Genomic DNA, 14005 nt, shown 5'->3' on the forward strand with positions numbered 1-14005 from the left:
GGTTTTTACTTAGAGAAAGCGAATTATAGGCTAAATTAAATGGTCACAGAAAGCATGGCTACTTCTCCAAAAGTTTTTTTATTTTGTAAATGTTGAACTGGTTTGGGGGACGCTGTTTGAATAAATTCTGCATAATGACATTTCTGGTTTTATTCAAATCCTATAAACATTTTGCTATCCATAACCCATGGTGAGATTTCTGATCAGCTTCAACCTCTCTCACCTGAAGTCCTTGGCATGAAAAACGAAAGAGGAAAAGATACCGCAAAACAACATGCGGGGACTTAATTATACAGGAGGACTCATCTTTTATTAATGTAATTCTCAGTTGCAAATTGCGTTTCTCAGTTTGATTAGAAGTGCTTTCTTTAAGAAGAAGTGAACCATTTTATACCAAGACATTGTTACAGTGAACCAGAGACTGTCCGCTTTATGTCTTGGAAGTAAGAAACAAACCGACACAAGACAAACAGCAGCTTTCAGCCCAGCTCAAAATGAAATTGAACCTTATATACCTTGTAGATCTGCTTTGGTGAAACCAACTTTGAAAGAAACAGAAAAGCGAAAACAATCAAACAGGTAAGAATGTGGTCGATGGCTTCTGTTAATAAAGCAATCGCTTTACTAACTGGACATGCTTTACCATTCTTAGGAAGGGTTTACACTCTTGGGTTATTGCTGGAAAAACAACAAAACTGATGAGTTAAAGCTGCATGGATGGGAACTGTAAACACGGTGTTTAACAAAAGTAACAAATGCTTAGCAAATAAAACTGAACAGAATGTTGATGATCGATCGTAGCACGTCATCCGACCGGCCTGGAGATAGTGATGAGAGAAACGATGCTTTTTAAAACTTCTATTATTCTACTATTACACACGTAGATTACTATTATTAATACGTGTTCTTAATTTTACCACCAATGTTTGAAATGGTCAAATCCGCAACGCAACAGCGCATGCGTAATGAAAGACGCGCGTGCGCACAAAATACTTAATCACCAATTGCGTTACGTCACCACTCCACGGTCTACAAAACATTATTATAAAATTACAATATCTTTATAATAACTTAAGATATGAGTTTATCATTAATGATAATGTGTTAAAAAACATGCAATGTAGAACAATTGCTAAAATCATCAAACAGCATTGCTGAAATCACTTATGGACTTTTTTGTGGCTCGGAAAATGAACTTATTTCAAAATTAAAGATTCATAAAGTGTTCTAAGTTGTGTAAAGAAGTATTTCGAAACTGAAGATTAATAATGTTTCCAATACGCATGCAATGAAGCAGCTGTGTGTGCGTCTTCACTTCTCCATGCTAACTTTACCATAAGAAATTATGTTACTTACAGTCAAGAAACATGCAGAAGCTGTTAATTTGCATTTAGCATACACTAGTCAATTCCTTCATACTTCAATGGCAAAATAATGTTAAAATGACTTCCAGTTGCACACATATGGATATGATAATGGGGAAATGGTTTACGTAAATCAATACGAATTGCAGTGTAAGGTAAGCAGTTAGTGTGGCACAATATGGGGACATTTAATGATCTTGCATTATGAAAAGACAAATGTTCCCCTGAATGACTGCAGCATGTAATCCTCGCCTTCCTAAGCAAAGGTGCATCATTGCCATCTGGTGGATGAAAAGCGTCCTTACAACAGAACGGCGCATTCGCCTAGCAACAATTCTAGCAACAATTCTGTTGCCATCATGTAGCCATTCCAAACACTCCTCACAGTTTAACTGTGCAAATATAAAGTCATATTTTTCATGCTGGTCTGCGAACATAAAAACCTACTCACGTTCACTTTTGGATGCTGTGCAGGAGAGATAAATGCAAAACACACAAAGTTGTTCTAATCATGTATGAAATGAGAAACTGAATTTAGATGGTGCTGGATATGTCTCTATCTGTGTTTGAAGTATGACAGATACATCATAAAGCTTACTTGTGTTGAAAAACCCAAAACTGCATAATTTTGTAGCAAGTCAGAATGCAATAATCAAGACAAAGTCATAAGAAAAATATCAGTGGCTTTTATAGAATTATCTCATAAATATTTTTCTTTCATTTATTGGCAAATTTTGAGCACAGCAGATTGTGTGTGTGTGTGTGCGTGTGTTATTTCTCTTGTGTAATGTTTGAACTGTTTTCCAACACAGACAAATTGACACGATGACTTTCAAGCAACACGATGTGAAAAATGATACATCAAAAGACCAAACAAATTCAGTTGATACAATTTTATTTTTAAACTTACTCAAGAACATGTAAACATAACATAGGATATTCAACATAAAAGTTAAAAAGACAACATTGAGATGTGATGAACGATGAAGTCGTGATGGACCATTCTTTGGTTGATGATAAATAGATCATACGAATGTTCATTCACAAAGTGGAACTAAGACAAGACATTTCTAACATAAAATAATAAGAGAACAATAAGTAAAACAGACAAAACAAAACTAAACGTACACAACATAATGATGCATGCGTTGATCTAGCAAACATGTTTGGCATTGATCATGCAATATAAGCTTTTCTATAAGTTTTATGTATATCTAACTTTCTAGATCTATTTCGCAACCCAACTTCACTTAAATTGTTACATTTATATTGAGTTCTCTGTTCAGAAGTCAGTCCCTTTTTGTAAATATGGATCCCTTGTACTTGATTTACAGTCAGATTATTAAAAGAATTGAAGCATGATATGAAATCAGATGCACAGAGACTTAAATTAGCTACAAAATGCAATTTCATTCTCATTCAATTCTACATTGAAAAATGATATATTTTCCTTTATATTAAACTTTGCATTAAAAAACAACGATTTTAACAAAAGCTGTATTCATTTAACACCTAGTTGTTGTATTTTCTTATGGTTTAAGTCAAATACACATGCAGAGAACTTTACGCATCTCTTCGCAAGTTCCACCTTGACTCACAATACTGCAATGTAAATATTCCTCTAAAGGGAGGTTTGTACTAAAGCCACCAATTAATGCAAACAAGGACTTGGCTGATTCTAAGCATGGCCAATGTGGCCCATAAAAGTATTAAGTAGCCAGTGACCTTAACATAGAGCTGGTTGGGCAAAAGATGTGACAAGCAAGGTGAAAAAGATGGAGTGATGCTTCAGTGAGATGGAGCTACTGTTTGCATTCATGAGAAAGAACGGACTCCTCGAGCTAGAGTTGTAAGTAGATGTACCTTCACATCCTCGCTCGATCTGACCGCTGCGGAATAGTGCGTCGTTTATGAGGTCGGGCAGGCGACCGTTCAGATCCACGGATGCCAGACAACCCTTGAAACCGTCTCGAGAGGCTACGAGTTTCGGCAGGCTGTTGTACATGTTAGGCCCCAGTCCAGCGATGTAGAGGTCACCTAGTCCAACGCAAGTAAAATATGTTATGGCGTGGCCAAATTTATTTGATTGAATGTTTAGGGATTTGTAGTTTTTGTACCTTTTAGGTCCAGGTTTTTAGCTCCGTTGACCACCTGACTCACCGCCTTGGCATCAACTTTCAATGTGTGGACATTACTGTTGTCTCTAGTTATGACGACATTGTGCCACTGGTTGTCATGAAGAGCTCTTTCACTGTTACCCTTGATGACATTGGGACCGTTCCCGAGGTTAAACACGTAATGTATGTACCTAAAAAAACAGAAGTATAGATCAACTCACGGCTAAGGTGCGCTAAAAATGTGCTTACCTGAGTAACATACTGTGAATACTGTACCCATTAATAATATTTAACATGGCATATAGTCGCAATTAAATAAACCAATAAGCAGAAAAGTAATACATTTTAGAAATGACTTTGCAGTCTCCATAAAGGTTCTATAGAAATGAGAGGAAAATGTTTGTAGACATCAGAACCAAATTTCTGTATCCAAATGAGATTATTTCAGTATGTTATGTCACGTTACAGAACATCAAGTGTATATTTCAATGTATCTTTTAAAGATTTCATGCCACAGATTTCAAAACATAGATCATTCTTTTTTAAAGGGATAGTTCACCCAAAAATGAATTCTGTCATCATTTACTCCCCCTGTTGTCATTTCAAACCGGTATGACACAAAAAGATACTAAGGAATATTGGTAATTCAAAACCCTGTTGATCTGAATTGGATTTGCAACAAAAAATTGGATTACAATAGAAATCAATTGGGACCTACGGTCTTTGGTGAACAATATTCTTCAAAAAAAACATATTTTGTTTTTTCTAGAAGAACGAAAGTCATACACATAAAAAATGTCAAGAGTGTGAGTAAATGATGACAGAAATTTAGTTTTTGAGTGAACTGTCCCTTTAATAAACATTTACTCCAACTTAACAAGTTCCTGCTGTTTTGTGCACATCACACTCAGTTAACTCCTTGTTTGTGTTGTCTGATGGCAATATGTGAAACGTAACCTATGTCCTAAACATTCAAAAACACAAAGTGACCATTTCATTCCTCAGCATGCTTACCCTTTGACCATCTCTACAGCGATGAAATCGCTCCCATCACCGCTGTTAAACAGAATGAATCCGTCCGGAGAGGTGGTCTTGAACTGAAAGAACAGGTGCATGGAGGCGTAGGCCTGCAGGGTCGCCAGGCTCAGGTAACTGCTCTTGGTTTTGAACGTCACGGGGTCTGCGATGATGGAACGCTTGCCGAAGCGTGCGTTGAGCTCGCAGTAATCGATGTCGCCATTCTTGCACAGGTCGATGTAGAGCATGCCGTTAAACTTGAGGCTCTGCAGGTGACCGATGAAGCTGGAGGGGATCATAGAGACGAAACGGCGCTCCGTCATCACGCCCGTCTCGATGTTGTGGAACTCTAATCGGGTGTGGTCGCCTACCATCTGACCTACAAACCACAGCGGGTGGGTGGGGAAAAGAAAAGAAATGCTGCTATACTACGCCCTTAAAGGAAAGAACACTGCACCGAACAGGCATAAGAATGCTGTGTGTCAAGACCCTTATTCGGAGATCAAGTCAAGGATTTTTCACAGAAATACTCAAAACAGAAACCCCCAAGTCCTGCAGTGTATTATGTTCTGGTAACAATGAACGATGTTGTTAGATTATAAACTACGTGGCATTTTCAATCAATTTCTGAAAGACCTTGAACATCCCTATTTCCACAAATGTGTATTGTATGCCCGAACTATTTTGTTTCTGAATACAGTACTCAGAAGTCATGTATTCAGTCACCATTTACTCATTCCCATTTAATTTCAAACCTCTCTTTCTGTTATGGTATACCATAAAGAAGCAATATAACAAAATGCCAGATTTCAGATACAGTAAAAATAACTGAAGCTGTAGAAATTTGGGAGCTGTAGCAAAATGGAACGGGTTTTCTCTATGTATCCTATATGTATTATCGCATTACTCATCTACAGATGCTGACACTGAAGCAAGAAAGAAAAGTCTGTTTTGTCTTTCAGATTAAAGACCAAGGATAATACCTTCTGCTACGTCATCGTCAACCGTTAGCTTGTAGCTTTTGCCCCTCCGGATGACGCGCACAGTATGCCACTCATTATCATTGAGTTTTTGTCCAGCATACAGTGTCTCTGGTCCTTTGCCTGAGAACGACGGTCATGAAACGTTAATGCCAACCTGGTGCCTCTCTGACCAAACCTTTGCTTTGAATGCATAAATGTGAAAAAATGTCACTTTGATTCTGACTCGGTCATCATGGGGACAACAGGGAATAACGTCCCCGGCCCTGTGGAACAAACTACATCTCTAACCCGCCCTATGCTTTACAATTTGTCCCGGGCCCTAGTCATTCCGGCGGCCCTATGTGCAAAATACGTTCAAATTATTTTGATGAGAGCGTTTTCTAACCAACTGTATTTAGTTTGTTATTTGTAAACATTGGAATAAAGGCAAGATAGTTCATGCAAAATAAAAAGCAGAGGTTTGGTTCAGATGTTTTTGAATTGTAACACCATAAAACATACAGTAAGTCTCAAAAAACAACAATAGCGTTAAACTAGTACTGTGTAAACTAGAACTGTAGTACTGTGTTAAAATTGCTTTTACTCATAAAAGGTCCTTAATTCACTCAAGTACGGAAGTGTATTGTGTACATTGTTAACTCTAGAAAAAACATCTTTCCATTTCCACAAGTTAGTTCCACAGTTTTGGATTAGATAGGTACATCATACACATTTAAATTAATTTGTAATTAATTTGGAAACTATACTTTTATCATTCAAGGAACTGAGCCAATGTTGAGGTGTACCATTTTAGATTCAGCTCACGCTATAAATTCACACACCCCGAAACTGAAAATCCCCCAGCTCTCTGGAAATTGTGTTACCAACCTAACAGCACCCAGGTAGTCCCATAGAAAGAATATTATCTCTCAAAACCCTCAAAACTAACATCAATGTGTTTTACTGACTGTCACACTTAAATGCTCATAATCTACCATCACAGACACTGTTCAGTGAAGCAGACAATTTAATTCTGTACAGTATGTCAATGCAATGCCTAAAACGCCAACCAGTACTGTACATAATTACATCTTAGTGCTATAAATGTGACATTTAGACCGACTGACTAAGTCACACTAAATATTATTTCACCTGCATTTATTATATTCAACACTTCACTGCCATCCACATTTCTCTGCCATAAAGCATTTGCCAAAAAAGTTTAAGACGTCTGACAAGCGCATTGTTAAAATACATGCCAATTTAATGGCAAAGTAAAATAAGTAACCGAAATAACAGAAAATATGAACTAGTAGAGGTAAAGAAGTAAGACTGATTGAGTATGATGTGAGATATTACAGAATAAACTGTCTCCTAAATCAGAAGAACTGATGAACCAATGACACACTTGTGGATTATATGCTTATTTAGCAGAAAAAGGTTGAATCAAAAGTATCTATCAACAAACCTTTACAATAAAAAGGGATATATCATTTAGGAGCAAACAAAACAAATATATTTACCATGTTCGATAAATTAGACAGGCATACACTTTAAAATGATAAAGCGTTTAAAGGGGTCATATGGCACGAATATGTGTTTTTCTGTGTTTTTGGTGTGTTATAAGTTGCGCATGCATGTATTAGACGTGTAAAATTGCTAAAATTAAAGTCTTGGGACAAAAGATAAATTCTATCTAAAAGGGAATGCTCACCCAGACCTGCCTGAAAAGTCCTGTGTAACCACCCCCCCACAAATCTACATCAGTTTGTGGTATGATTTGACTAAGACTGCCCAAATGTATATGCAAGTAAGGTGGGTTTACCAATAATATTCGTTTTAGCCGTGTTGTATGACCTCTTTAAAGACCCTTCCACATGACTGCTGATTTAAAGGACAAGCAATGCATGTTTTAAAACCAACCTGGCCTCATAGGAAATACGTACCTCTATACACTTTTTGGAGTGCCACAAAAAACGTACGTTTATTCAAAAAGTTATATTATTCCAAGCGTTCCGAGGCTAAAGAACAGACCCATAAGCGATGACCTTCTCAGTCTGCCAAAAAACTCAGATCCAGATCGGCTGCGCACAGTGACAGAATTAAAAATTGCTGCCAGTGTGTGAACCGTTACGTCAGCATCAACAGTGAAATGGCTTTCTATATTTCATGAATACTTCAAAATCTGTGGCCCTCCTGGATCCATCTCGGGGCCCCCAGTTTGAGAACCATTGCTCTAGCGGACAAGTACCGTTCTTCTCTCAGTGGACTTTTGTGTCTCAAATCTGTCGCAATATGTACCCGATGGTATGTGTTTTGTGGAGCTGCAAAAAGTGTACAGAGATACATATTTCCTATAAAACACCTAAACATGTCCGCTAATATAAAAAAAACTCGTACCTAGAGAGAAAATCATGGTTTCGTTTTTTTTACGGAGTTAGAATGCTTACACTGAGAGACACCAAGACCTATTTATGAGTAAAAGCAAAAGGTAGACTTATAAAAATATAACTAGCCTGAAAAATCACAGGTAAAGAACAGTGTACTAGCATTGAAAAAGATATTTGACACAGTCATATGAAATAAACAACTATTCTATTCTGTTCTGTTCTTTATTCTTTTTTCACTAAAAATGCTGGGTTGTTTAAACCTATGTTTGGGTAAAATATGGATGGAACATTCAACCAAGAATGGTTCATTTAAATCAATTGTCCGTATTTGACCAAACCATAGGTTAAAAAAACTTATTAATAGAATTATACATCTATTATGCTATACCAATCCAAAATGTACTTAAAATAATGTGTTCCTATGCACATTTTGCAATACACATAGAACAGGGAATTATTGAGATTATTTTTTAAATAAATGGCAGTGGTTTGACCTAAAAAAAAACAGGTAACCAAGTAAACATACAGCATATATAATCAAACAAAGCATTATGCATTTTACATGCTCTATATGACAGACTATTTATTTGTTATTACCAAAAGGCGTTTCATATGTGGTGACTTTATAATGTGACTTAAAAGCTAACTCACAAAATGTAATTATTGCACACAGATTTTTCGTTTAAATAAAATATAACACACATAACATTTATTTTAGCATGCACAAGATGTTTCAAATTTACACACCGGACAGCATGCACAAGATGTTCAGACTAAAAGTCTCAAAGTACAAATTAAGAGCTTCAAGCTATTTCTCATTTGATGCTTAAAGAGCAGGAAAATAAATTCACACGACAGATAAATTACAGGCTGTCAAAAGCAAGCCATGATTATTAAGTCACCACCACTTCAGAATCGGTAATCGTGAGATTAGGAGAGGTCCATCAACTGACCCTAGATGCACACTCTCCTCGACTTAACAGAGGAAGAAGTACAAGACTTAAGACATTTCTTTCAACATGAGAATCATTAAGAGCAAAATGAAACTTGAGTTTTAACTTACTGGAGTTACAGTTTATCCTGATACAGTCTAGATGGGGGAAAATAAGTGACAGATGAAATTGCATCCTTCAAGGTTACAGCTGCAGACATCCAAAAACAATAATTCCACCCTTCCGGGGACGTCCACATGCAAAGAGGCGGCCATTTTGTTATAATACAAAAGCATTACAGTTAAATGTGAAAGCACTGAATGATTTTGCTGCAGTTGTCCATCATCTTATTTTAAAGAATATTTGACAGACATACGGTAAATGATAATAATAAATTGAATGTAGTTCTGATTCTGTTACAAGTAAGCATTTTTACACATTTACAAAAAATGTCAAATAACTAATATTCCAGTAAGAAACGAGATCTTAAAATGGCCGCTTGGAGCTCACCAACCACAAAGATTATGCAACCCAGAGCTTTTTAACTTTATGAATGGTCTTCCTGGATCTACATGAGGTCCTGCCCCATAGAAACCACACCAGCTCATTAGCTAAATACGCTTTTTACATTTAGCAAGAAGTTGGTGATGGGGCAATCTGACTTTGCAATATCATACTTTATGCTAACGTTGTGGTTATTGGTTAACATGATATATTCCTTTAAAATGTTAAAATGAAGATAACCGAGCTCTGGGTTGGGCTCTGTGTGGCTGGGTTTACCATGTGTCGTCAACCGCAACAGAAAAGTGGGAGCAAACAGCCTCGATCCAATAAGCACCAGCACCGTGCAGTGGCCGCCGTACCTCTACAACTATATCTTGCTGAGTGTGTGTATTGTACCACTCCAATGAGCACTTAACATACTACGATTGGACACACGGGCTGTCCTTGTTGTAAAAACAGAACAATATAGAGCTACAGTGTCCTATTTTAACAGTAAAATAACTGTGTATTTTGGAAAGTTGAACAGTCCTGTGCATTCTTTTAATAAACACACAGCTCTATAAAATTAAGGTACAGTTTAATGATGTAAAGCTGTCAGATTTCTGTGTGTACAGTATGCCGACATTCACATTGTCTTTTTCAGAGCTTTACTGTATGCATACGGTGTAAGAAGTATGTTTGTCTCTACAGTACATGCAGTGAGGTGTGAGTTGTCACTTTCTTTAAGGTGTCTTTTCTAACAGTAACGGTGTTGGGTCGAGGACTGAGAGGTTCTACCAGCTGCAGGTGAAGCTGAGAGCTCTGTTCTCGGGCTGTTTGCCGACCGGGCCGCAGGCTAAAGGGCCTTTGAAGGGGTGAATACCATCTTTTGACATATCATGGAGAATGCGTGTCAGGAAATCGGGGGGTGGGGGGAGTGATGATGGTGGGGATGTAACAGAAAGAAAATACCAACCGAAGCACAAACGGAACCAACTGAGACAGAAAATGAGGTTTGTGAGAAAAGAGTTAATGGAGAGTTGAAAAGATGATAAGAATTAGTGTTGAGTTTGACAGAAAGTCACAACACTTGGGAAGTGTCTGGAATCATTAAAGTTTATTATCCATCTTAAAAAAAACAATATCAAACAGAAAGATCTGCTAGGCAGTGCTGTGACTGTCTCAAAGGACGTTTTGCCTTTATTGTGGCAATGATCATGGTGGTTTATATATTTAAAAGATGCACCAAACGTTGAGTCAATTAGGACAGGGCGGTATGGCGCTGCTATGTACTTTAAGATAACAGAAATGTGTAATCTTAGGTTATCGATTTTTTCAGCCATATACATTTTCATGGGTATTAATGATGTCTTTTACTATTGCATAAGCTCATTAAGAATATGGAGGGAGTGAAAATGAGTTGCAACTATCACCAGTGTTAAAATAGGTTCAATTAACTCTAACAGTGTAAATATAATCCACACTTTGAGAGTGTAAAAAAGGTAAAACATCCTTAAAAGTGGATGATCGATTCTGAATTCAGAGACACATCTGTTACACAATATGTTTTAGTTTTTCTGTCTTTTGTTCTTAATTTGAGCGTCATATTATGTATAGCAGATTACAATTTTAATGGCGGATTTATTTACTATTCTTGAATAATCATATATTTTTTTATTTGGCCACTAAATTCAATATAAAAGAATAAAATTATATCGCCTAGTAACTTTTATTTACATATTTTATTTGCCAGATTAACTAAAAAAGGCATTAAATCAAGCATTAGAATTTACAGCAAAAATTATATTGTCTTATGTATAGATGTGGGTGTATATGTTCTGTTATCATAAAGAAAAATACAGGTTGACTTTGACCATACCACCCATCCCTAAAAATGTAAGTTAAATTTGAGATGTCTAACATCAATATCTTTATTTAATAACAATCTGGACAAATGTCTGGTGAAGCATGCAAATAAAACAAACCATAAATACCATCTTATTAATGAGGGTAATGTGGATGGAGTCAAGAGAGGCTGGAATAATGAACATAGAGAAAGAAAAAAAGAAAGGCACTGCATCCTGAAGGAGGAGGGGGTTATATACAATACCTAAGTTGACCGTGAGTTTGACGCGACTTCCGTCCAGCTCCAGCCGAAGAGTGTCGGCGGAGTCGCGGGAGGTGGTGGCCATGAGCAGGCCGTACGCCCGCTGAGACATGAAGCGCAGGGACACGTCTTCTGCTTCAGTGTGCATCACGGAGGGCATCACCACCTTCATGTACATGCTACCGTCATAGCTCAGGATGGATGCCTCTGTGTACAAAAATACAAGAGCTATCTTTAGAGGAGTGAGAAAAGCAAGCTTTGACATTCTGTCGAGAAAGAAAACAAGACGAAAAAAGACAAAACACCTTTTTGTGTGTTGTGCATACGAATCACGAGCAAGCCCATTTCACGTTGAGCTTAAAGGGATAGCTCATCCAAGAACATACATTTTGTCATCCTTTACTCACCCTCTTGTCCTTTCAAAACCAATATTTTGAAGATATTTTGAAGAATGTTGGTAACGCACAACAGCATTACCCTGTCACTTCTATTGTATGGTGGACACAAAACCAATGCAGATCAATGTGTACTGCAGTCGTTCGGTTACCAACATTTTGTTTAAATATCTTCTTTTGTGTTCTGCAGAAGAAAGAGAGTCATTCAATTTTGAAATGACAAGAGGCTGAGTAAAAGATGACAGTAATTTTATTTTTATTTAACTATCCCACTTTTTAAAAAGCTCAATAAAACTCTATTTAAAAAGTGTGCATATGTCTTTCTTTTGGTGAAATTTAACCGCAAACTGAGTTAACGTGCCATGTTTCAGCCTCCCACAGGTTTCAGTGCACTTGCTCAACAGGTAAATGAACAGTTTTGTCCTGTCATGGGAAAAGTTGCACACTTCAGCAAGCTGCCACACATCCGCCCAGCCAGGCACACTGCTACGGGACTGACAGACGCAGCGATGCCCTCTCTCTCCATCCTGAGCCTGTAACTGTCACTCACTTTATTGGAAAGTATCAGAAAAGCCAGCCAGCCATTAAATGTGGCTTTGACTCCATGGGTTTTAGCAGGTGCGGGTGTGTTGAATGAAAACGAAAGACAATAAAGACAGAATTCGAAGCGACACGGAGTGTCTAGGGTAAGGTTTTATTGTGTTAAGTTTTTCTTCACCTCTACTTTGTACGCAATATCAAACCAGGCCAGTAAGAATATCAGCCTAGGCGGCCACACATCCCAATTTTCCCAGACACGTTCCTGGCCAGAATTTCAGGTGCGTTCATCAACCGCATATGTCATCTAGGTTCTCACATTACAACCATTTTGTCACAAAGAAATGTTTCAAAAATACCTGCTGAAAAAAAACTATTCAAACCCAACAGAAATAGTTTTGATCCTTTCGCATTTTCCATTAATACCACCAAAAATGTGTAGTGTGTTTTGGGCATTACTCCAGTACACACCATTATAGTCTTATTAAAACCACTACAATTCCCACTATAACCATTAAATCCATTCAATATTCTACTGTGTTTTGGGCAGGGTTGTATTGTTTTATTTTCAGCTGGGTACACAGCTAGAAAGGGAAAGGTAATGCATCTAAGTTATTCCTTTACTGGGAATGCCTAATCGATGCATATGAACCGCTGACAAACTCTACAATTACACATGCAGAGATCAATATGTTATTATGTGCGATTAGCTGCTTTTCAATCTCGCCTGCCTGGGGCCGCGCCAATTTTTATTTCACACGGCACAGCGAGTGGAGAGCGAGAAAGAGAAATTGAGGTCACACTTGCCATTATTAAAGACAGAGAGAAAGATAAGTGGGACTAACCTCTAGTGTAGACAATATCTGACGATTAACTCTGAGTGAAAGCATATCAAAATGATTTTGCATCAATGTTATTGAGCGGCGTGTTGATGCGGGCGGACAGAAACATGGCACAGAGGACATGGCAGAAGTGACAGTTCACTGAAGGGAATGAGATCTTCAGAGGGTGGTGCTGCTTCTCAACGAGGGGCCGATGTTACACAACAGCAAGCGGTCGGCCATTTTGAGCGAGTCTGTGAGATCAGATACACAGCCATTTAATCTTCCGTAAAAGCGCTTCGGAACACGCAAGGGCACCCGTCGGCCGCGCTTCGCCCTGTTTCCCCCCATAAGATAATGCATGCGGTACACAAAGCTGTATAAATATGCCATCCGACATTTCAGTACATTAATTAAGGCCTGCATTTGTTTTCCCACGTAAATAATGAACACAGAACTCAATCAATCACACGCCCAAATGAAACAGTTCATGAAAGTCAAATGAGCTGCAAAAAAGCATTACACATGGGAGAGGCTAATTCAATAAATAAAGGGCTTTAACTGACATTCCATCTTACTAATTGATGACTGAATTGAATGTTTAATCAGTTGTTTTGAGAATCTGCACTATATGTTATTTTCTGCTATTAGTAAGCATTAAGGTCTTGCATTTATAAATTTGAGTATTTGTGCATGTTCAAGAGGACGTAAATGGGTAATTGAAATGCCCGTGCACTTTAGTGTGACATGTTATTGAAAAATGCATTATTCGAATTATTTTATTATTATGCACGCAGTTTTAAGGCCTCATAACAATTTGTGGACTATACTGTATGTGCTTTTGTCAATTTATTTGTCATCCTGCAGGAGCAGGACCATT

General features: G+C 37.6%; 1 protein-coding gene across 20 annotated transcripts in view; it reads right to left on the bottom strand.

The window, feature by feature from the left end:
- The window catches only part of nrxn3a (neurexin 3a), a 224413-nt gene that overhangs the window by 142219 nt on the left and 68189 nt on the right, over positions 1–14005 (bottom strand). For 8 of the 20 annotated variants that reach the window (XR_008909165.1, XR_008909164.1, XM_056768551.1 and 5 more), the window contains 8 exons: positions 11376–11579; positions 8914–8940; positions 5482–5601; positions 4496–4877; positions 3482–3672; positions 3228–3401; positions 1816–1830; positions 516–542 (listed from right to left, as the gene is read on the bottom strand). Coding sequence is in view for 16 of the 20 variants with exons in the window: in XM_056768551.1 (XP_056624529.1) it covers positions 516–542; positions 1816–1830; positions 3228–3401; positions 3482–3672; positions 4496–4877; positions 5482–5601; positions 8914–8940; positions 11376–11579 (1140 nt within the window). In the remaining 4 variants the exon portion in view is untranslated. The remainder of the gene's footprint in view (positions 1–515; positions 543–1815; positions 1831–3227; positions 3402–3481; positions 3673–4495; positions 4878–5481; positions 5602–8913; positions 8941–11375; positions 11580–14005) is intronic. The other 12 variants (XM_056768558.1, XM_056768556.1, XM_056768555.1 and 9 more) reach the window with 3 other exon arrangements.

This window comes from Triplophysa dalaica, chromosome 15 (assembly GCF_015846415.1).
Source record: "Triplophysa dalaica isolate WHDGS20190420 chromosome 15, ASM1584641v1, whole genome shotgun sequence".
In the NCBI taxonomy this organism is placed as follows: domain Eukaryota; kingdom Metazoa; phylum Chordata; class Actinopteri; order Cypriniformes; family Nemacheilidae; genus Triplophysa; species Triplophysa dalaica.